This window comes from Dermochelys coriacea, chromosome 2 (assembly GCF_009764565.3).
Source record: "Dermochelys coriacea isolate rDerCor1 chromosome 2, rDerCor1.pri.v4, whole genome shotgun sequence".
Taxonomy (NCBI): domain Eukaryota; kingdom Metazoa; phylum Chordata; order Testudines; family Dermochelyidae; genus Dermochelys; species Dermochelys coriacea.
This window is the reverse complement of record NC_050069.1, coordinates 196,101,035-196,124,696: the sequence shown is the minus strand read 5'-3', so window position 1 is coordinate 196,124,696 and position 23,662 is coordinate 196,101,035. Positions and strand designations below refer to the sequence as shown.

General features: G+C 44.7%; 1 protein-coding gene across 7 annotated transcripts in view; it reads right to left on the bottom strand.

Moving 5' to 3' along the window:
- The window catches only part of GADL1 (glutamate decarboxylase like 1), a 125,497-nt gene that overhangs the window by 58,181 nt on the left and 43,654 nt on the right, over window positions 1-23,662 (bottom strand). For all 7 annotated transcript variants that reach the window (XM_043508991.1, XM_038392317.2, XM_043508993.1 and 4 more), the window contains 6 exons: window positions 18,910-18,989; window positions 18,744-18,798; window positions 14,913-15,029; window positions 9,754-9,818; window positions 9,411-9,492; window positions 239-438 (listed from right to left, as the gene is read on the bottom strand). In XM_043508991.1, the coding sequence (XP_043364926.1) occupies window positions 239-438; window positions 9,411-9,492; window positions 9,754-9,818; window positions 14,913-15,029; window positions 18,744-18,798; window positions 18,910-18,989 (599 nt within the window). The remainder of the gene's footprint in view (window positions 1-238; window positions 439-9,410; window positions 9,493-9,753; window positions 9,819-14,912; window positions 15,030-18,743; window positions 18,799-18,909; window positions 18,990-23,662) is intronic.

Sequence of the window (23,662 nt, the reverse complement as noted above, 5' to 3'; positions counted from 1 at the left end):
GGGGGGCTTTCAGGGGGCAAGAAGCAGGGAGGTCAGATGGGGGGGGGGGCCGGGCCACGCCTGGCTGTTTGGGGAGGCACAGCCTCCCCTAACCAGCCCTCCATACAATTTCAGAAACACGATGCGGCCCTCAGGCCAAAAAGTTTGCCCACCCCTGAGATAGACAGTGCGCTGTGACATTGTTCTGGAAGCTTCAGTCAATTAAAACAAAAACACATTCAAATTTGAGATCAGGTACCTAGCTAAGGCAAGAGCTCGGTTTACTCTTTCCTCAAGTCCTGTAGTTCCCAATGCCTTCCATGTCATCCAGAATTTAAATGCATCTGGTCGTCTGCTACACTGGATAGACTTATCTCCTGTGTCATAGCTGACATCATAGAACTTGTCCTGCTGGAACAGGTAGGAGGCCTTGGCAGAGTAGCATTTCTTAAGCAGGTCCTATTTTAAAAAAAAAAAAATAAAAGTTTAGACTGCTGCTGTGCATTTAAAAAAACCCTTTGTGTTTCATAATCAACATTACAAGTAGGAAATTCACTTGCACTATTTTCTTTGTGCCAAACTTTTACTGAAAAAAACATGGAATGAACCCAAGCATGGAGGATCCATGCAAGACCCTCCTTATTGCTTAAGAACCCTGGATGAAAACCCTGGCCCCTATGAAGCCAATGGTAGTTTTGCCATTGACCCAAATGGAGCCAGAATGTCACCCCATATTGTCAATGAAGAGTTGTGGGCTGTGGAAGAGTTTTCTGTATCAGACCCAAAGAGGCCATGGGAGCAGGTGAAAAGAGCCGCCCCTGGATCTGCATTTACACTGAACTAGTTGCCCAAATACATAGAATGGAGGCCTGCTGCTGCCAGAGTTGCAGTCATAGGTTGGAAGAGCAGTCACAGAGGAGGTTCTTTGCAGCCAGGAGTGATAGAACAATTTGTATAGTGGGGGTGCTGAGAGCCACTGATCCAAACTGCAAACCCTGAGTAGGATAGAAACCACCTCAAGCTAGAGGATGTGTCAGCACCCCCAGCACCTATGTTTGCAGCCCTGTGGCCTGCCTGTGGATAAAGGGGTAGGATCCAATCTGTCCTGCTCCAACAGAGTTCCTTACATATAGTCCAATTACTTGGGGATTATAAGGTGGGGTGGATTTCACCCCAAATTTCAGATTTCCATCCCAAAACACTGGAGAATCTCTAATGATTTAAGTATAGATTATTCATTTGGTACAATAAAAATGCACCCAGCAGAGTATCAATACAGCACCACTTTCAGTCTCCTAACAGAGTTCTGCCACTCTTCACACTTAAAAGTAGCATGCAGGAAATTATTTTACTACATCTTCATTCCAGTTTTCAAATGAAAGCATTTTATGCAAAAATTCGCATGCTCTGACTCTCAAGACTAATTCAGTAGAGACTGTCCAAACGGAGATGAGTGGTGAAAAAGAAGCCACAATAAATGAGCTCTGTAGAGGGATTTGAAGAAGAATGAAGCCACATCGTTCATAAGAGGATGGTGGGTTGTTGTAGGATTATGGGGTACAAAATACAACAAAAGACACAAGATTACAAATGGGGGGGAAGGGAACAAAGGCAGCATTAAAGGAGAGGGGAGTTGCAAGAAGGTAGGTCACAAGGTGGGAAGCGTGCGGAAAGAAGAGCTGAGATGCAGCAGGCACAGAGCTGAGCAGAGCCTGGAAGATGTGGACGAGGGGTTTAAAACTAAAGTGCAATGAGACAAGATGCTAGTGAAATGTCTCGAGGATGGGTGCCACAGAGCAACAGGAGAAGATGATGATTTTAAAGGCAGAAGGTTGGATGTCCACAGACGATAGAGATAGGGATAAGCAGAAAGGAGAAGGTTGCAGCAGTTGAGACAGTGAGGAATGGACAGATTTGATAAATATTGCAGAGGAAGAAGCAAGGAAGAATTTGGCAAAAGCCAGGATGTAGCAGGAAGTGGAAAAGAAGTTGAAGATAGCCCTAAGGTTATGCGCCTAGATGACAAGGGAGGGTAGTGGAGTTGTCAATAATTGAGCGGGGGTGGAACTAGGGGAGGATTTTGGCTGAACAATACCATTCAATTAAGAATGCATGTAGAAAAAAAGCTTGGCTATAGAATTTAATCTGGATTTGCAACTGTGTGTTTAAGTGGCAGCCATACTGCACGTGTTCTAAGTAGATCATGAAGCCTATAAACATGAAACCTCGCTGAACATCTCATATAAAGAGCGCTATCCATTTTTTAAATTTCAGTGTGGCCTGACTAAAGGTATAGTTCATATTTCATTTCTCTACATCTGTTGCAAGTTTGATTGTGAAATGGTACAAGGTGTCTGACAAAACTTTTAATAAAAGTCTCTATTTCTGTAACAGAATGTACAGGTTTAATCTGCATTACAATACATCACAGATAACTCTCTTGAACTGGTAATAAAATAGAAGAAAATATGTTAAGACAAAATCCAAGGGATATAAAAGTGATACGAGTTACCTACTGACATACGTAGAATAAAATCCATTAGGAGGATGAGAGAATAATAAAAGGGAACTAAATTCCTCACTTCAAGTCACTATGTCTTCCTCCTCCTTTCCTTGTTCCTTCAATTCCCCTTCAAACTTTGGGCTATGGACTTGATTGAGGGGCACAAAAAGGGAGAGCACTCAAGGTGGTGTGTGTGTGGACTGTACACTATCAATACCACTAGCTTCCCAGAAGGGCCAGCAAATCACTACCCTGTCTCACCTCCATACTGGCCAGCAAAATTGACCTTGTAGGGAGGAAGCTCATGCTATCACCTTGGAAAAAGTGGTACCATAGCTGCTCTCCCTTGCTCTCCTCAGAATGGTAATGCTCCTCCTCCATACCCACAAGTTGGAGCAGTGGCTGGAAAACCACAATTGGGCCCTACATTTGTAAGATTTAAGAAAGCATCCTCTGTCCTTTTAGGAGATTGGAAGTCATGGTGACAAAGGCAAGCAGATGGAATCTTCAAACAAAAGGTCAGACACTGAGCCTTTTCCAATCCCTAAAGTTTCTTATAGTCTTATGTTCTTCTGAGTGGCCACACACCAGCTACGGTAATCTACCTGTACAGCCATTGCATCACACTAAGTCAGTTTTGAGAAGAAAGCTTACTCTCATGGGTGGACATCTAAGTCAACTAGCAGAACGGCTAGTGCTACAGTTTGAAAAAGAAGTAGTGGTATTCCAAAAAAGTGTGTTATTTGGTTTGGCTCCTACGGACTATGCTTCACAATTCTTTATAGTGTTTCAGTTGTGAGGGTGAGGCAGGTATGGACACGGCGTTATCAAAATATGAATATAACATAGCTGCATTGCAGAGGGTGTAAGGAATCAGAACCTGCAGCAGAGACAAACTCCAGGCAATCTGAGGAGCAGATCAGGCCTGTGGTAGGCTGCCTCATTGGCAATAAGAGTCAACAGACCAGTTCTTAAACCCAGCAGCAGCAATTTGCTGGCTGCTCAAAGAATTCGCCCATGACTGTGATAGCTTCTGGCTTAGAAACAGCCCTGCCCGTTTCTCCTCATTCAATGTAACCTGGTTCTGGCCGATGGCTCCAATTACTGATTTCTGGCTCCTGCTGTAGCCACCAGGGCTCACTCTTGCTCTAACCACCAGTCAAAATCATCCACATCCCTCTCTTTGACAGAGAGCATCAGAGGATATTAGTTCCCCTCATGTCATTCTTTCCTATGGGAAATAATGATGTCTATCACAAAAAGACCTAACATGGTGTGTAATGTTACTACAAGCCATGAAAGGTCACTTGAGATAAGACAGTTACCTTTTCCATAACTAGTGTTCTTCGAGATGTGTTGCTTATGTCTATTTCCCAATTGGTGTGCGTGCTCACCACATGCACCAGTGCCGGAAATTTTTCCCCTAGCAGCACCCATAGTGGGGAGCTCCCCCCCCCGCAACCCCTAGAGTGGCGCCTGGCTGGCGCAGTATAAGGGGAGCTGCGTGCTCCCCCCACCCTCAGTTCCTTCTTGCCAGACAACTCCGACAGAGGGGAAGGAGGGTGGGACGTGGAATAGACATGAGCAACACATCTCGAAGAACACCAGTTACGGAAAAGGTAACGGTCTTTTCTTCTTCAAGTGATTGCTCATGTGTATTCCACAATAGGAGATTCCAAGCTATATCTGTTGGAGGTGGGTAGGAGTTCACAAGTTCCCAGGATGGAGGACAGCCCTGCCAAACCTGGCATCATCCCTGGTTTGGGGGACGATCGCATAGTGCGAGGTGAATCAAAGACCACGTGGCGGCCCTACAAGTGTCCTGGATGGGGACATGGGCCGCGAAGGCAGACGACAAGGCCTGCACCCGAGTCAAGTGTGCCCTCACAATGGGTGGCAGGGGGACACCCGCCAGCTCATAACAGGAACGAATGCATGAAGTGATCCAATTGGCACGCTCAGCCAAGGCGACAAACAGTTGCAAGGACTTTCTGAATGGCTTGGTCCACTCGAGGTAGAAAGCCAGAGCCCGCCGCACATCGAACATGTGGAGACGGCGCTCCTCACTGGACTCATGAGGCTTGGGGCAGAGGACTGGTAGAAAAATGTCCTGACCCATGTGGTAAGTAGGCAGAGACCACCTTCGGGAGGAACGCGGGGTATGAACGGAGCTGGACCTTGTCTTTATGAAAGACAATGTACGGCAGCTCAGAGGTCAGGGCCCTGAGCTCCGAGACTCGCCTGGCCGACATGATTGCAACCAGGAAGGCCACCTTCCACAAGAGGTGAGACCAGGAGCACATGGCCAGTGGTTCAAACAGGGGCCCTGTGAGACGAGCCAACACCAGGTTTAGGTCCCACTGCGGGACCGGGGGTCCAGAATACGGAAAAAGACAGTCCAAACCCTTAAGGAACCAGCTAGTCATAGCATGGGAAAATACCATGTGTCCTTGCACTGGCAGATGGAAGACTGATAAACCTTGGTGTACCTGGACTGACGAGGGTGCCAGGCCCTGGGCCCTCAGGTGGAGGAGGTAATCAAGGATAAGCTGGATTAGGGCGGTCACCGGGGGGAGACACCCTGGTCCACCGCCCACCTAGAAAACCAGGACCACTTTGCCAAATAAGTGCAGTGAGTGGAGGACCGTCTACTTTCGAGGAGGACATGCTGAACCTGCTCTGAGCACATCCTTTCCTCTCCACCTAACCACTGAGCAGACACGCCACGAGGTGAAGAGCTTTCAGGTTGGGGAGGGAGGAGGCAGCCCTGGTCCTGAGAGAGCAGGTCCGGGGGGAGTGGCAATGGCCACGGCGGAGCTACTGCCAGGCCAGTGAGGGTCCCGTTCCAATGCTGCCTGGGCCAAGCCGGGGCAATCAGGAGGACCCAGGCCTTGTCCGTCTTTATCTTCTCCAGGACTCTGCTGATTAGCAGGAACGGGGGAAAGGCGTAGAGAAGCTGGCCTGACCAGGACAGGAGAAAGGCATCGGAGATAGCGCCCCTCCCCAGCAGAACCGGGGCATCGCCAGTTCTGCCAAGTCATGAACAGGTCCACCTGGAAAGTTCCTCACCTTTGGAAGAGCCGGTGGGCCACTTCCGGGTGGAGGGACCACTCGTGTTGCGAGGAAAAGTCCCTGTTCAAGTGATCCGCCAATTCATTCCGGGCGCCCAGTAGGTAGAAGGTCTTCCAGTGGATGTCGTGGGCTATACAGAAGTCCCACAGCTTGAGGGCTTCGCGGCAGAGGGCAGAGGCTGAATTGGGAGAGGGCAGAGTCTGGAGGGTCGTGCGGGAGTCTTTCATGCCACGCAGCCTGTATTTGTTTCCTCTGCAAACAGAGCTTTCCTGTCAGGGAGATCCTGCCTGGAAGACTGCGCCTCGCTGGACAGCCCAGAGAGCAGGAGCCACGATGCCCATCTCATGGACACCACGGAGGCCATTGATTGTGCAGCCATGTCCGCAGTATCTGAGGCTGCCTGCAAGGATGCCCTAGCAGCCGCTGTCCCTTCCTCCAGTAATGCCCTGACCTCCATCCTATCGCGCTCCTGGAGGGAGTCCTCAAACTTGGGCAGGGAGCCCCACAGATTGAATACCGGCCCAGGAGAGCTGATGGTTTGCCACTCATAACTGGAAGCTCAAAGATGAATAAAACTTTCCTTCCAAAAGAGTCCAGTCTCAGAGTCTCTGTTCTTTGGGGTGGGGGCTGGCTGACTCTGCCGTTCCCTGTGGTTGACTGACTACCACCAGGGAGTTGGGCACCGGGTGGGTATACAAGAACTCATGCCCCTTAGCGGGTACAAAGTACTTGTGTTCCACCTTTTAGAGATGGGGGCCAACGAGGCCAGTGTTTACCACAGGGCATTTGAAATCTTAGCCACCCCTTCATGGAGGGGCAAGGCCACCCTACCCAGTGCCAATGGGGACAACACATTAAATAGGGAGTCTGAGGACTCCTCCATCTCCTCTGCCTGGAGGTGGAGGCTTGCTGTCACCCTCTTTAAGAGTTCTTGGTGGGCCCTGAAGTCCTCCTGCGGGACGGAGTGGGGGCGGGGCCGCAATCACCTCCTTTGGGCAGGCAAAGAGTCCAGTGCGGTGCTCTGGGTGTCAGCCGGCACCGGAGGGTCCACCACCTGGTCAGACTCTGAGCACAGTGCAGAGGACACACATCCCACCGCCTCCTTTCTTGGGGGTCCGGAGAGGGAGGCCAACGGTGCCTCCGAAGCTCTGGCGATGGTGCCCACTGGTACCATTGGGCCGGCCACGACACTTGGTGCCACTGCACCTGCTGTGGCACCAGCATGGCCAGCTGTTCGGGTTGGCTGGACTGGCCCATCGAAGGACGGCTACAAACGGAGTCCGGGCTGGCGTAAAATCTGCTGCTGTCTCTGGACTGGGAGGAGCAGTGGTGCTGGGATCTATGATGACCACGGGCCCGCGATCTCGATGTGGAGGACCGGTACTGGCGGTAACAGCTGCTCCGTGAACAGCCTCAACAGGCAGACCCGCGAGTGAAAAGCCAGTGATCGATGCCCAGGGCTGCAATGTCTTGGCGGAGACTTGGAGCGGGAGTCCGAGTTGACAGCATCAACAACTGTGCCGTGATCAACTGCGGTACCCTCTCAGAGATGAGGACTGATGGTGAAGCCCGCCACGGTCCCGCCGATATTTATTCCTTGAGGACGAGCAGTGCAGAGCAGTCCAACGCACCTTCACTGGCAGCAAGAAGGAACTGAGGGTGGGGGGGAGCATGCAGCTCCCCTTATACCGCAACAGGCAGGCACCACTCCAGGGGTCACGGAGGGCGCTCCCCTCCCATGGGTACTACTAGGGGGAAAACTTCCGGCACTGGTGCATGTGGCAAGCACGCACACATTATTGTTGAATACACATGAACAATCACTCGAAGAAGAAATCGCTATAACCAGAACTGAACAGCTTTATAATTGAATATGTCAGTCTACAAACACAGCAGGTGTTTAAAAAGTATCAACTTGGAGTACAGTAACTCCCCATTTTATGTCCTCTCGCTTAACGCTGTTTCGATCTTACATCCCTGCTAAATTACAAAACATGCTCCATTTAAAGTTGTGCAATGCTTCACTATAACGCCGTTTGGCTGCCTGCTTAATCCACAGCTGGCAGCCCCACCATCAGCTCCCCTACACCCCCATCTCCACAGCGCCTCCCACCCACTGGCAGACCCCGCAAATCAGCGCCTTCCCCCACCTCCCCCCGCCTCCGGCCTGTGGCAATCAGCTGGCTTGTGGTGTTCTGGAGGGAGTGGGGAGGAGCGAGGACTCAGCGCACAGGCTCCCGCTCCCCCCCTGCCTCCCGAACGCCGCAAACCAGCTGATTGCCATGGGCAGGAGGCAGGGGAGGGAGGAGGGAGGCTGCGCACCAAGTCTTCGCTCCTCCCCCCACCTTCCTGCCCCCTGAACATGGCATGCCAGCTGATTGCAATGGGCAGGAGGAGGGGGGAGGAGCGAGGATGCAGCGCGTCTCCGCCCTCCCTCCCATCCGCTGCAATCAGCTGGCTTGCAGCATTCAGGAAGCAGGGGAGGGCGGGGGAGCCTGCGCACTGAGTCCTCGCTCCTCCCCCTCCCTCCAGAATGCCGCAAGCCAGCTGATTGCCGCAGGCAGGAGTCGGGGGGGGGGAGCGAGAACGCCGGATGCAGAGTAAAGGGGGAGGGGGAAGAAGAGGTGGGTTAAGGGTGGGGCTTGGGGGAAGGGTGGAGTGGGTGGGCTGAGGGTTGAGTCCCCGGCCCCTGGTGCTTGCAGAGTAGGGGAAGCTGCCGCTGCTGTTGTGCAACGTGCTTCTCCTAGCCTACAGCACCTTCAGCCTCCTTGCCTGCCTCATAGTCTCCAGTGCCAGTGGGCTGTACCTGTGTGGGGTAAGACGGGGCACCTCCCAACTATAGTACTGTACTGTATGGCAAAAAAAATATCCCTGGAACCTAACCCCCACATTTACATTCATTCTTATGGGGAAATTGAATTAGCTTAACATCGTTTCACGCAAAGTCGCATTTTTCAGGAACATAACTACAACGTTAAGTGAGGAGTTACTGTAAATGCTAATTCCTGGGAAGGTTACTCAGGAGGAGAGAGTGATTAATTCATGGGGGGGTAAAAATGAAACTTATTTCACTTTATCAGTATATGCAAGCAGAAACAGGAGAAGTATTGCCCATCTATACCTCCCCAGAAATACCGGTGAGCCATCTCTTTTCCATCCACCTATCCTGCTGATGCACTAGTGCAATGTGCAGAAGTAATTCTGCTGAACACAGCACCTCCTGTCAATCTGTGACAGCACGAACTAAGTCCAACTGATTTTTATGCAACATAACACTTCACCGGGACAAGCAGACAGAGAAGTCACCAAACCATATGGAAGATATGAAAGGGATGAAAGAAACACACCAGCACAATGCACTGAACAATGGGGAGAGGCAAAGGAGCAGTGGTTGCAAGTCGACCTAAAATTTAGGTGCAAAGGAAGGAAACATTTAGCCCTAACTGTTTAATGAATGTCACCTAAAGACTAAATACTGCTCCCATCCAAATGGATGAGAGTTTTGCCATGGACTTTGATGGGAGCAAGATCAGTCTCCAAATGCTGGAGATCACTTCATCCTACATCTGAGTGATTGAGCAGCTTATTCATGATCTAAATCAAATAAGTTACAGGAACACCACATGAAAATTCAACCCTAGTATAAAACTCTGTTGTGTTTAGTGTCATGGGTGAATTTGGTCCCATATTATTTGTCCTTTGTGACATTGTATACATTTTTTACAACTCTCTACTTTGCATTGGAGAATGTAGTAAAAATAACTTGCAATTGCTTCCTAATTATCTCCACTTCCATAATACAGCAACGACACACCCCAACTTTAAGTTACATTTAAAAGATAACAGGAGGACTTACAGAGTTGTCTTTCACCAGAAGAGCACAGCACTGGATTCCTGCCATCAACATTTTATGGGGATTCCAGGCAACAGAATCAGCCCTGGGGAATCAAGGAAAGAGGAAAAAAAAACACCAAATGATTACCCTATAATCACAACTGTAGATCGTGAAAAATGCCCATGTATAGTACAAATGCCTATAACAGATTTCTGAATCTTCTCCCTGTCCCCACCTATAAATTCTGCAGTCTCTTCAATTAAAAAAATACTTTGGACATACAAACCCCAAAGTGATTCTTAAGCACTGCCCTTCCCAATTAATGCCCTTCCTAGGTGTTCCCATGAGCCATTAAATTATTTACCTGTGAATGCCATGCAGAAGCTTGCGATGCTTCCTTGACATCAAAGCTGAGCCACCCCAAGATGCCTGTTGAGATATTTACATAACCAAGATAATGTTATTTGTATATTCTAAGGCTCTGTAATTTGTATATTCTAAGGCCCACTGCATTATTTTATAAAGCCTCAATAATCCATCTTATCCAAAAACAATACTCTGTTTTAAAAGTGTGTGATCCTTGCTCATGGTACCCAATTGTACACTCAGTGACATCAATGCAATCATATTGAAATCAAGTTGGTTGCACTAGTGTCTAAGAGAGCCCAATTCTGCAAATCTCGTTCACTCGCTCTCAGTAGCATTTACATGAGTAGTCCCATTGACCTCAATGACAATACTCTCTCAAGTAAAGGCTACTCTATGTAAGTTGCAGAGTCGAGCCCAGAATTTGGACCACTGACTTCCACTATAGAATACAACCTCTGCAAGTTTGTGACAGCAGCACCTAGGGTCTGATGTTGCATCACTGAAATCAATTATCAGAGGGGTAGCCGTGTTAGTCTGTATCCACAAAAACCAATGAGGAGTCCAGTTCTAATTTTCACTCCATGCATCTGAAGAGGTGGGTTTTTTACCCATGAAAGCTTATGCCCAAATAAATTTTTGTTAGTCTTTAAGGTGTCACCGGACTCCTCGTTGTTTTACTGAAATCAATGGAATTTTTAACATGGATTCAATGTGAGCAGGATTGGATCCCAACTATCTAATAGCTGCAATGAATCTATAAGTCTCAGACATTAATGAAGAGTTTCCATGCAGCTATGCATGGAAAGGGAGATTGTGGGGCACACATCACATAATGTGCTCAAAACCTTTGTAAGAACTTATTACTAGTAAAAAAGAAAAGGGCTCAAAATGTTGAAGGCATTGATCTTGCAAAGAGCTCTGGCAGAATCCATGCTTGTGCAGAGCAGGGACTTAAGCAGGGATCCACACAGGTACAGGGACTCACCTATGCAGAACCCATTGCAGAACTGGGACCCAAGTGATTTAAAAATGCATATGCAGAATACGTGTGTTAAAATGTACCTAGCAGGGATTTCTGCATAAATTGGGAACATTTTTCCAGGAACTAAAAAAAAAAAAAAATTTTCAGAAAGCCTCATAGAAGAGTCCTATTAAAGATCAATATTTTTTCTGAATGGGTAATGCAAATAAAATGTTTTTTATACATATTTATGAAGCAATTGTTATATGATGGATATACTGTTACTGACTGGAAGTTAGGCCAAAAGCCATGTGATAGGATTGGGTGAAAGCTCGGTTCCCATCCATGCACAGCTCTGGAATGATCAAAAGAAGTGGAACCACGGCTGTTCTGCTGTACGAAGCCAGAAAGCAGAAAGGCCATTTAGAAGGATTCCACAGCCCCCTTCATGCTGAAGAGCCAAGCGAAATGTTCTCCACTCAACAAGAATGCACAGGGGATTGGGGTGGACTAGAAGAGTGGTAGGGGTGTGGTCCGTGGGTATCAAATTATCTAGATTCATTAGCAATGAATCCCACACAGGGGTGGGGCATACTGAGCTATGGCCGCTACTAGAGCCCAAGGATAGCTCTAGGTGCTATACCTTATGTTGGGGGGGGGGGAGATTTGAGGCCCCTCTATCCCACTGTGGCCCAATTTTTTCAGGGAAATGTGAATTTCACACTAAGGGTGAAATCTTGGCCCGATTCAAGTCACCAGGCACTTGCTCAGCTCCAAAAATGCACAAATTCATAAAATTAGATTACTCAGAGGATTAACACATTGTGGTAGCATTTCACTTATGAAGACCTGATTTAAAATATGACTTTAGGCCACAGCAAGTGACCTAGATGTAGTAGTTTCAGTCTGGTCCCCAGACATCACAAGTTGGGCACACTATATTTAGCCTCGCCCTAAGAGAGGCCTCAGTCCCAGCCATACTATTAAATTAGGGCTGAGGTGCACTGGCACAACTGTGTGCTGATGTCTGCACAACCCACACTGCACAGTGCCTTCTTCTTACTGAAGTCCACAAAAAGGAAATGCCAAGACTGGATCCTGAGAAGTACTGGAGCATCCACAATTTCTATTAACATAAGTGTAATAAAGTAGAAATACTGGATCCGGGTTTTCAGGACACAAGTATGGGAATGCAAATATTCAGAGGAGCAGCTGCACTGAGGTAGTTGCATCAGGTGGTCTATAATTTATTAAGATCAGTATCTGTTTCAGAGGCAAAAGGCTAGAAATGGTATCTGTCATAAGTGGGAGATAGGAACAGTGAAGGCACACCAGGGAATGAAAGGTTAAAATAATGTCTTACAGGCACTTACATGGCTCACTTTACGGCAGACTGAGTACCAAACAGTACTTATGTATATATCCTCAGAAAACCCATGAAGTAGGAAAGTGCTATTATTCCCATTTTATAGATGGGGAACTGAGGGAATAACTGACTTGTCTCTCAGATCATACAGTAAGTCTGCAGCAAAATAGGGAATTAAATGCAGATCTCCCGAGTCCTAGGCTAGTGCCTCACCACTGGATTACTCTTTTTCTCATACAGGAAGAATCATATTTTAATAATAATACTCCAGCTGTGAATCTCAAAGTTCCACAACTTCCTTATAATATAATAGTTATTATTCCAATTTTACAAATGGGAAAGGAAGTACAAGGAGGTTCAGTGAGTTTCCCCAAGATCACACAGCATTCTGTGGAAGAGCTGCAAATAAACTTCGTTTATGCTAAATGCCCACTCACTGGCTAGGGGACTGATCCAACACCCATTAAAGTCAACAGAAAAGCTCCCATTAATTCAGTGGAAGTCAGATCAGGTTCTAAGACAATACAACTTTAATTATGTGTGTGATAAACTGAGCTTTTCATTTTATTCAGAGTTCCTCTTTAGACAATAAAGACAGACAATCATCATCACATTAGGCCCTGCATTTCATAATCAACAAGTTAACTCTTGAAATACAGCGTAACTCTTTAAAAAAAAAAAAAACCACACAAAAACCACAAAAAGTTCTGCATCCACAACACAAACTTATAATTTAAAGTGTGTTTTTTTATATTTGGAGAAGGAAATCTAATGAATATGTAGTTTCCCTAGTATTGTTTGACATAGGGTAAGATTTGGAACTGAGTTACAACTGTGTAAATCTGGAATAACTCTGCTGACTTCATTTTAGACAGCATGGTGAAAAGCTCTTGGGACTGAAGCCAAGGGCGTGACTCTGATTCACACCAGTGTAACTGACATCAGACTATAGCCCTGCTGTATAGAGCACTTACATCTACTCAAATCATTTGATTTTAACTAAATTATTCTTATTTTTTCAAAACTATAAACAAGGCCATATTCGGTCTTCTCTTGATAACCACTGGACTACACAATGCATAAATCAGCATAGAACTAGGCTTTTAGCTTTCAAACACTATTTTTAGTGTACATGGGGTTGCCGTTTCTTTTCAGAATGGCCTCTGATCACCATGATTCCTAAAGATTATTTCTGAATTACAAGTTCCTGTGTTACTTGTTTCTCTTTCTTATATTCATCATTGATCATATTATGAATATCACTTGAGTTCTTTTCTGCAGTTACAAGAGTAACCATCCACATTACTGAGCTTGAATAGATATATATGGCTATACAAATAAATAAAATATAGGGTTACAGCCCCTCTACATGCACATACAAATACCTACCACTAAAAGCATAAATAAACCAAAGCTCCACTATCAGCCTACAGTAAGAACTCTCAACTTTTTCATAATGTGGGCCACATCTTAATAGCAAACTTGCCGTGCTCACCAAATATCCTCCATTCATAATTGTGCAGGACACCTGCCCTTCCTCTGGAAATCAAGTAAGATCCCTGAGGCAACTACAGCAATTGCACACATGGAAAAGTAAAATTTTCCTAATATTAAATTATTATTTTTAGCTTCTTAATATGATTTATCAGCTGGAAACAAGAAAAGCCAGCTCTCTGCAGGCCACTAGCAAGTCCCTCTCAGACTGCAATTTAGGAACTACAGGCTTAGGACAATTATCAGATGAAAAGTATTAGATTTGATAAGCAATGCCCTAGCCATGCTACTTCTCCAGCACTTCTATTAAACGAATAGGGCCAATCCATCAAATCAATGGCAAAAATCACTGACTCAATTGGAAGCGTGATCAGGTTAAATATAAAAAAGCTTCTATTTAAAATTCAGGCCATTTCCACTGCAAAAATCTTAAAGTGTTCAAAATCAAAAACAAACAAAATTAAATCTTCCCTATAGACCTAGGTCCAGATTTTCCTCTGATTAGATCGGTATAAATCCTGAGTAATTCCATAAACTTCAGTCAAGTTATTCTGGAATTTATACTAGTGTAATTAATAAGCAGAATCTGGGCTACAAGATTTAATTTTAGATTAAACAACTTTAAAAAATTAACTCTTCATGTTCATACCAGTAACTCAATGGTTACTCCAGACAGAGATAATAAATTCAACTTTCCAACCTTTCATTTGTATAGATTAAAACCTTATCATACAATGAAAAAAAGGGTTAGAGAACATTTTATTCTGAGCAGCCCAGGAAAATGTAAGCAGGTCAACAGGAAAGCCAAATCCACGAATGCAAGACAGCCATCAGTTATTGCGATCAAGGCAGATTTTGCTCTCATTTAGACCACTATAAACTCATTGACTACACGTCTTGCTAGTCTCACTGGGAACATTTGACTTTGACCCAACTAACAGCAATTATGCTATAGCCAGCCCATATTAAGAAATTGAAAGAATTTGAAGGAATATTTCTATACAATTCTCCTCTTCAAAACTGCATGGGGTTTTGTTGTGTCTTTTGGGTGGGAGGAAGGAGTGGGAGGCTGTTTAGAAGCATTCTTAAAGTACAATCTGGCAATCTGCAAAAAGACTTTGACCAGGTTTCAAAACCCACTTGTTTGCTGATTTTCAACAACCAGAACTTAGGAGAGAAAGTGGCTGCATTTCTGCTGCACATGCAAAGAATGGCAAATGGAATTAAACTCCTGTCTAATTTCTGAGTGCATGGACATATCACAGCAGCCGAAGAAAGCATCAACAGTGCTGAAGCAATACTAACAAACTACATGGTATATAAACTAACTTACATCCACATGCAGCCAAAGGCCATGTTTTTCACAGATATCAGCTATTTTATCCAGAGGATCAAATGCTCCCAACACAGTTGTACCAGCTGTGGCACAGACAAGAAATGGTGCTGCCCCCTGTGAAATGATCCAAAACAAGAAATGTCATTTGCACCGTTCACATCCTCTAATATGCATGCTGAGCTAAAATATAACAAGGTCTAGAAAAATAGGGCAGGTATAACAGTGTCTACATTTTAGTTTCTCAGCTGTAAAAGGCTAACATATGAGGTACTGTATTTTAAAGTGCTGACTTTCAAAAACCAGCATTCCTGGATGACATATTGTTATGGGCTGGAAGCCACTAGATGCAGACTATATTTTGACAGCTCTGAGCCCTGTAAAGATGAAAGCATGTTGGATAGTTGACATCTCTCTTTTTTTTTACTCTAATTGTCATTTCACAATCCTTTCCCTCTCACTACTGTGTTTGCTGCAGTTCTGCCCAATATTGGTGGCACCATTAGCTCAACTATCAGGCAAGTAAGTGACTCCTCATCTATCAGGGGATCCCACCTGCATTATCCCTGCAGTGCTTGTATTCTTCACCCTGCTTAGTGCAGAGGAAGACAGCTTGGTAACACTTTCTGCCTTAGCAGGTGCCAGCATATTCTAAAGCTGGAACAATTATCACTAACCCTAATGTCAGTGGCCCACAGCAAGTCACTGTGTCTGTCCTACTCTTCTAAAAATAGTAAGGATTATAGGCAGTGGTTAAACATATAGTGAGATCTTCTTCCATCTCTCTCTCAGACACATTAGATAGATTGAGTAGTGAAACTTTTGGCAGCTTTGAGATCTCAGGCAATTCTCTCTTTCCCTTTTGGCCTCAGCGGCAAAGTTTTCCTGTTTAGTTAATCCTAGCAGGGTGATTACAATAGTAGACGGAATTCCACCCTCCGATACGAGCTTGTAGCTCTTACTGATGTCAGTGAGACTTGCACATGCAACCAGGTTTGCAATTACTTAGAGAAGGTAAATTCATCCCAAGCAGCACTGAGCGATGGAATTCTCAGGTCAATGGGAGCGGTTAGTCCTCTGCACCACTCAAGGTCATGCCCAAACTGGTATTAAAACTGTTAAATTTGGGATTTCATCAACTACATGCTTAATTTTAGGCTAACAAGAGGGACTTCTCTCTGATTTATTTTTAGGGCCAGATCCTCAGCTGATGTAAATCAGCGCAGCTCCATTCATTTCAATTTATAGCAGCTGACAATCTGGCAATGTGATGTTTTATTTCGAATGAAATCCAGACCAATTTTAAATAACTATCACTTACTTTTAAACATCTATTGAAGACATATAGGCTTCATTCACAATTACACTAAAACAACCTTACACCTAACCATGTCAAAGGGCCTTGCGGGGGAGTCAATTTTACTTACACTTCCAGAGCAGTGTAAAGTGGCCTTAGTGTAAATGAGACTCAGGCCCATATGTTCACAAAAATCTCAGTCTGTAATGTCCCTCTGAACTTTTGTTCATTCCTCTCACAGTCTAAAACAAGTCAACTAATCTGAAACACAACAAAAGAGCCTGAAACTAAAGTACCAAGTGAAGCAACACTTCCGCCATGGCAATAACTCTATGTATTGATTACATTTAACAAAAAATAATTAAAGAATCCCTGCTGGTCTGCTCCCACAGTAAATGGACAGGCAAAGGCAAAACTCCCACTGAAGCCAACAAGGGGTTTGCCTGAATTAGGCCAACAGGATTGGGTCCTCTATGAATTCTTGATAATGACCATAACATTTTTAGTTCGTAAGGGAAGCATGTTTTTATTCTGCTTGCCACTATATTTAAGCAAATCTTCTTTTCTGAGTTTTTTCCTTTTTGCTCTAAGTACCAGGTATAGTTGTATCTTGTTAGTAAAGAGGCCTAGAGTTTTTGTCTATTATGCCTTATGCAGTGTTAGTCCCAGTATATTAGATAGACAAGGTGGGCAAGATCATATCTTTTTTTTGAACCAACTGCTGTTGGTGAGAGACAAGTTTTCAAGCTTACACAATGCTCTTCTTCACGTCTGGACTCTATGGAAGCTCAAAAGCTCGTCTCTCTCACCAACAGAAGCTGGTCCAACAGAAGATATTACCCTCACCCACTTTGTCTCTTTGTTATGCTTTATAGAACACTCATGCAGTTCCACCACTGCAGAATAAGAAAAAATAGTCCTCTGGTGTGTTAAGAATATTTACTGAGATTCACTGAGACATATTGCTGTGGAAAAAGTATAAAATGGCATTTAATCAAGAAGAGAGGTACTTACAGAACCTAAACTGAAATGAGAGAACCTTTCAAAGTGCTTGTCGTTCCCATTTCAAGGCAAATGAAACAATAATAAACATTCATCAAAGAAAGCAAATCTGTAACCAGAACATTTTTAATATGGAAAAGGTTTTCTTTCCTATAAAAATCAGAGCAAAACAAATGGATCTAGCCCACTCTTATTTTAGGTGCTTTTCTTTAAAATCATCCAAAAAGAAATCCATCAACAGCTCATTCACAGGCCAAGAAAGGAAAGTCCTTTTCTTACCTGAGCAAGGAATTTTTCCCTATTAGCCCAGCTAATGTATGCTTTTTAGTTACCCAGTTTTATTTTCACTTCTGCTTTCTCCTACCTGCTCAAAATGAGTGAAGTGTAGCTCTTCTCCTTCAGCTGTCTGGGAGAGTGGGGGGGAGGAGGAATTTGTTTTGCTATGCAATTAGGCCCACAGTAAATCAGTAGTCAGTCAACTAAATATGGTACACGGTGGGGAAATAACTGTTAGGTTTGGTTAAGGATATACCTGTAAGTCAGCCCTTATTGAAAGCTCAGTGTCTTTTTCATTTACTCAGTGTGCAAGGTAGGATGGTGCAAAGCAGGATGGGACTGTCACTTCTGACTTCATTGCAAAGTAGGTGTAAGTGTCAGCCCCATTGTGTGTGGTCCAGCACATTAACATCCTAGATGACACACCAGCTGTCCGTATGCAATTCCCAGATTGAGGACTAAGGGCTCAATCCCAGCCCTTGCTGCTTTGATGCACAAGTTGGGTGCACAGAGGAAGGCCCAGCTAGCCAACCCAAGGAGAGATGATCTGCATTTTAAGAATCATGTTCCGGCCCCCAAGCTAGCAAGTTCATAAGCTACTGTCAGTAACAAGTGCTAGCTGGCAAATTGTCAGCACACACTTTGCTGCTGCTCAAAGGAGCAGCAAAATACATCCCACGGTGCATTACCCTATCCCTGCAAATGCTACCTCCACCCACCTTCCTGGATGGCAGGATCCCTGGAGGAACAAACACTGGATGGAGTCTCTGATCCCTGTCACTGCAATGAGCGGGGTGGAACGTGGTACTTCATGCTAAGACAACAGGCCTTTATTCCACATGCTTCCTAACATTTGCTGATTCTTCTCTTATAGCTTTTGCTACAGTTAAGATTGTTACATTATAATCAAGAAAGCAGCAACAGTTTAAAGCAATACATTCATCATGTCAATTTACGAAGGCTTGAGGGCAAACGGAATATTGTGAGCGGAAAAGATGTACTAGAGTCCTTCAGAGCAGCATTACTTAATCTTAAGATTAACACGAGCAAAGGCCTTGGGAAACGTTAATGGCCTTGTACAGCAAATCCCCCGGAATTCCTGGCTTACTGAACAATTTGTGGCAAGCAGGTTGCACGCATAAGAACATGTGTATATGAACTGCCCTATTGTAACTTTCGCTCACTCTTATTCCCCTTTCTTTCATTCAAATGCACAAGTGCGCAGCCTGCATGCTCGCTCTTTCCCCACCTCTCACCTCTTTCCTGGCCCGCTGGACTTGTTTCTCCAGTTCCTCAGGTATCATCTTACCTCTAAGGGACACAGATTTAAAACTATTTCAGTTATGTTCAAAGAGGTTACTTACTTACAGCACTACTGCATTTTAAAAGGATCAGACCATGGCAGTGGCTCAGTTTCTTTACCTTTCATCTGTTGTGATGAAGTAAACATTCTGCGTGCCAATGCCCAGGAAAGAAGCTGCCTTGTTCATGGAGTAATGACACTGAGTAAATGAAAAAGGCATCAAAAAAGTAAACAAGCAATTTTTAAAAAAGCTTGACATGGCGCATAATGACATCAATATTTGACCAGGGTCACAACACTGACTATATTTCATAATACAAACAACAAATTGTGAATGCTGTGCAGAAACAAGATAGCTAAAGTCAAATGACATGCACTGAATGGTACAGTAGATAATGAGGCAAAGAGTAATGTGGTTGACATTTAAGATACTGATAAAAAGATACCATAACAATATCTTCACACAAATGTGAACACAAAAAACCTGCTTCTCATTTATACTAAAGCAGGGATTCTCAAACTGGGGGTCAGGACCTCTCAGGGGGGGTCACAAGATTATTATATGGGGGGTCGCGAGCGGTCAGCCTCCACCCCAAACCCTGCTTTGCCTCCAGCATTTATAATGGTGTTAAATATATAAAAAGTGTTTTTAATTTATAAGTGGGGGGGTCGCACTCATAGGTGTGCTATGTGAAAGGGGTCACCAATACAAAACTTTGAGAACCACTGTACTCAGCACAAAGGGGCCATAAAAGTAGAAGTAAACATACACTAGTCCACTTTACACCACTCTAGCAGTGTGAAAGGGCTTTAAGGTGGGTATTTACATTATGAGAGTGGTATAAAGTGGCCTTAGTGTGAATAAGAATCAAGTTAACAATCTCTGCACTGTAGTTTGCAGTTTTTCTTCTGTTTAATGCAAAGATTCAAAGTTTCATATTTTACCATATTTCTAAATTTCGTATTTGTGACCTAGGGCTTGACTACTCATGGAGTTATTCTAAAGTAACTCCATGTGAAGACACTTACTCCAAAATAAGAGTGCCTTGTTCTGGTTTATTTTAGTTCACAGTCACAGTTAGCTATTGCACTTTAAATTCACACCCTGCCTTAATCCAAATTAACCTTCAAGTTTAGACAAGCCTTGAGGATTCGATCCTGCAAGGTACTGAGAAGCACCTGCAAGACGCTAAATGCATTCGTCTCCCATAGAAGCTAGTGGATACTGATGGGTCCTTAGCATCTCACACAAGCTCTCAGTACCTTGCAGCATTAAGGCTTGCCCTAAATCTGAAAGGATATTTTAAAATTGCTCTTGTTGGAAAACAGAAGCAAATCCTTCATGTTATTATTTTAGGGGTTATAATAACATACATTCCAACAACCCTGAAGACATCTAGAATTGTTTCTTTGCATACAGGAGATGAAGCCAGGTGGTTAATTAATTCCATTTTCTTCCAGAGGGTTCACACAAATGCAGTTACAGAAGAACATAATTATGAAAAATGTACAGCACTTTAATGTGTGGGTATGAATATATTAAGGGTATTCAAGCCTGTCGTGCTTATTTTGATGAGATGGATCATCTAAAAGGGTTTTCTTTTCTTTTTTCTTTAAACCAGGAAGATTTTTTTCCTTTCAACTAAATGAACACAAAATACTAACAGCTGATATCAGTCAGTCAATCTTAAAAATGTTTAATTTTCTAACATGACATATTCACAAAACCTTTAGGATTCATTCATTTAGACTATTGCAAGAACAGCAGTATATATATAGGTGGACAATTAGTCGTGTTACATCAAATTACATCACTAACTGGTAATATATTATAGATCTGAAATGTTTTTTGTTCATGCGAGATTCAGACTCCAGCAACAGAGAGTTTCAAATTACTTCTGAATGATTAAATAAATAATTAATACCAGCAATTTAAAAAAAGCTAGCTTATACCACTGACTTTTACCACTAGGTTCAAATGAAAAGCATCCCCTGAATCACTGGGAATAATCAAATTGCTCCAGAAAGCAATGGATCTGCAAAGTCTCGAAGTTGGTAGATAAAAGCAGATCACCGAATCACAGTGGACAAGGGCAAGGAAGAAGAACATAAGTACAGCTTCAGCATTTGAGATACTGAGAGACATCAAAAAAAAATGGGAACTGACTGAATCCCCAAGAAAAACAACATGTAGATGTGTCATTTCTGGACTTTAAATCCAATCTGCTCCATTGAAATAGGAGTTGTGCCATCGATTTCAATGGGAGCAAAAACAGGCCTTAAGTGTATGGCCAGAAGCTATCACTGTAAAAAGGATAAGAGTTGTGCTAAAGCATAGCTTTGGAGTGCTTCCATCACTGGACTAAAAGAAAAAGTAGTCTCCAAAATATACTGGCTTCAAAGATCTCTCTTATTATTTCCCAAACACTCTAATGTAATAAGTTACATAGCACCATTTTAGCAAGAGATACACAGGTATTTACAGAAACTAGAGTCAATCTACAGTGTCAATCCATTTATAACAGTGCTTAGAGTTCCCATTTTAAGTAAGCTTTTTGCAATCTTCTTTTGAGGAAGATATAATATCTGTAATCATTCCAGTTGAAAAAAGAAACCTTTTCAAAGCACAAGACCAAACTGAATACGGTACATTTAAAATGGGGTGTGGGGAGAATATATGAGATTATTTTGACTAGGAAATGAAAGTTAGTATTTTTTTTATAATTCCAAACACAATGTAACCTTGTCCTGCACTCATGAAGACAGAATAAAAAAATTAATATTTTCTTGTTTTTGAAGTTTTCTGGAAACCGAGCACATAAAGCAACTATGTTATTATGAGATGGCTTTATTACTCATTATGTCTATTGTAATCTCAGTAGCAGATCAGAGGAGTTGCTTAATATCATACTCTCATACTTAGTTTACATCGGGGTGGGCAAATTACGGCCCGCAGGCTGGATCCAGCCCATCAGGGCTTTTGATCCAGCCCCCGGGATTGCCACCCCCATGGCACTGCGGGCCCCGTACCGCTCCCGCACCACATCCCTGTGGCCCCTGGGGGGCACCAAGGGCTCCATGTGCTGCCCTCGCCTGCAGGCGCCATGCCCCGCAGGTCCCATTGACAAAGGAACAGGGAACCGTGGCCAATGGGAGCTTCGGGGGAGGTATCCACAGGCGAGGGCAGCGCTTGGAGCTCTCTTCCCCAACCTCCCCCAGGGGCCAAAGGGACATGGTGCCAGAGCGGCGCAGGGCCAGGGCAGGCAGGGAGCCTGCCTTAGCCCCGGTGCATGCCACTGGCACCCTGGAGCCTCTCCAGGTAAGCGGTGCTGGGCCGGATCCCGCACCCCGAATCCCTCCTACACCCTAACCCCCTGACCTGAGCCCCCTCCAGTACCCCGCACCGCTCCTGCCCCCCAACTCCCTGCCCTGAGCCCCCCCTGCACCCTGCCCCCCAACTCCCTGCCCTGAGCCCCCTCCAGCACCCCGCATCCCTCCTGCTCCCAACCCCCTGCCCTGAGCCCCCTCCTCTAGCACCCTGCACATCCTCGCACAGCCCAACCCCCTGCCCTGAGCCCCAACCCCGTGCCTCACCCTGCACCCCCTTCTGCCCCCCAACCCTCTGCCCCAAGCCCCCGAATACACCCTGCACCCCCCTCCCACACCCCAACCCCAGTCCTACATTCATGGCCCTGCATGCAATTTCCCCACCCAGATGTGGCCCTTGGGCCAAAAAGTTTGCCCACCCCTTTTTTACGTGTATGATCAAGTCACATCGGAGGGGTTCCATTTCATCACACCAAAAAACTACCAGCATTAAAGTATTCCATTGCAATTTCTCATGCATTTCTTTTCTTCTCTTATTCTCAGTTTCACTGCATTCTCATCTTTCTGGTCCACCACAATGTTCTTATTCCCGAACAAAATCAGATAAGACTCAAATATAATGAAAAGGAAAGTGATAAAAATGTGGTTAATGACTGTAGCTTGAGTTGTACTCAGTTATGTATTATAGGTTCAGAAACACCAACTAAAACTCAGGAAGGCAGGATACTAATAATTTTTCTGTGGCTGCTGCTGCCTCAGGTGTCACCGAGGAACTGTCCAGCAAAGGTATGTGCAGTTTCCTCCATAAACCACCATTTTTTCAAGTATCAAAGGATTTTGTATCTTCTTGAGTTAGAGTGTATGTTATCTAAACTTACTTTACCTTACAGCAAAAGAGCAGAGACTGCCTACAATGGCATGTAGCCAACCTGTGACTGCTAGCAGCAAATGTCCCATCACCAACCATTGGTGATGGGACACTATATGGGGAGCGCTCTGAGTTACTACAGAGAATTCTTTCCTAGGTATCTGGCTGGCAAGTCTTGCCCACATGCTCAGAGTCTATCTGATCGCCACATTTGGGGTTGGGAAGGAATTTCCCCTGGGTCAGATTGGCAAAGACCCTGGGGGGGGGGTTCTCCTTCCTCTGCAGCAGGGGGCACAGGTCACTTGCAGGTTTAAACTAGTGTAAATGGTGAATTCTTTGTAACTTTAAGTGTTTAACCCATGATTTGAGGACTTTCCTAATCTCTAGCTGAATTACTGGTCTATTACAGGAGTGGGTGGGTGAGGTTCTGTGCACTGCAATGTGCAGGAGGTCAGACTAGATGATCATGATGGTCCCTTCTGGCCTTAACGTCTGAGAGTAGGTCTATATTAGAAGTGCTACATCAGCGCAGTCTGGTAAATAGGCATAATTACTCTACCTCTGCAAGAGGCAGAAGCTATGTCAGCGGGAGACAGCGCTTAGGTCACTGTAGCCTGCATCACTCGGAGGGTGTCTTATCACACCCCTGAGCGATGTAAGTTAGGTCAACTTAAGCG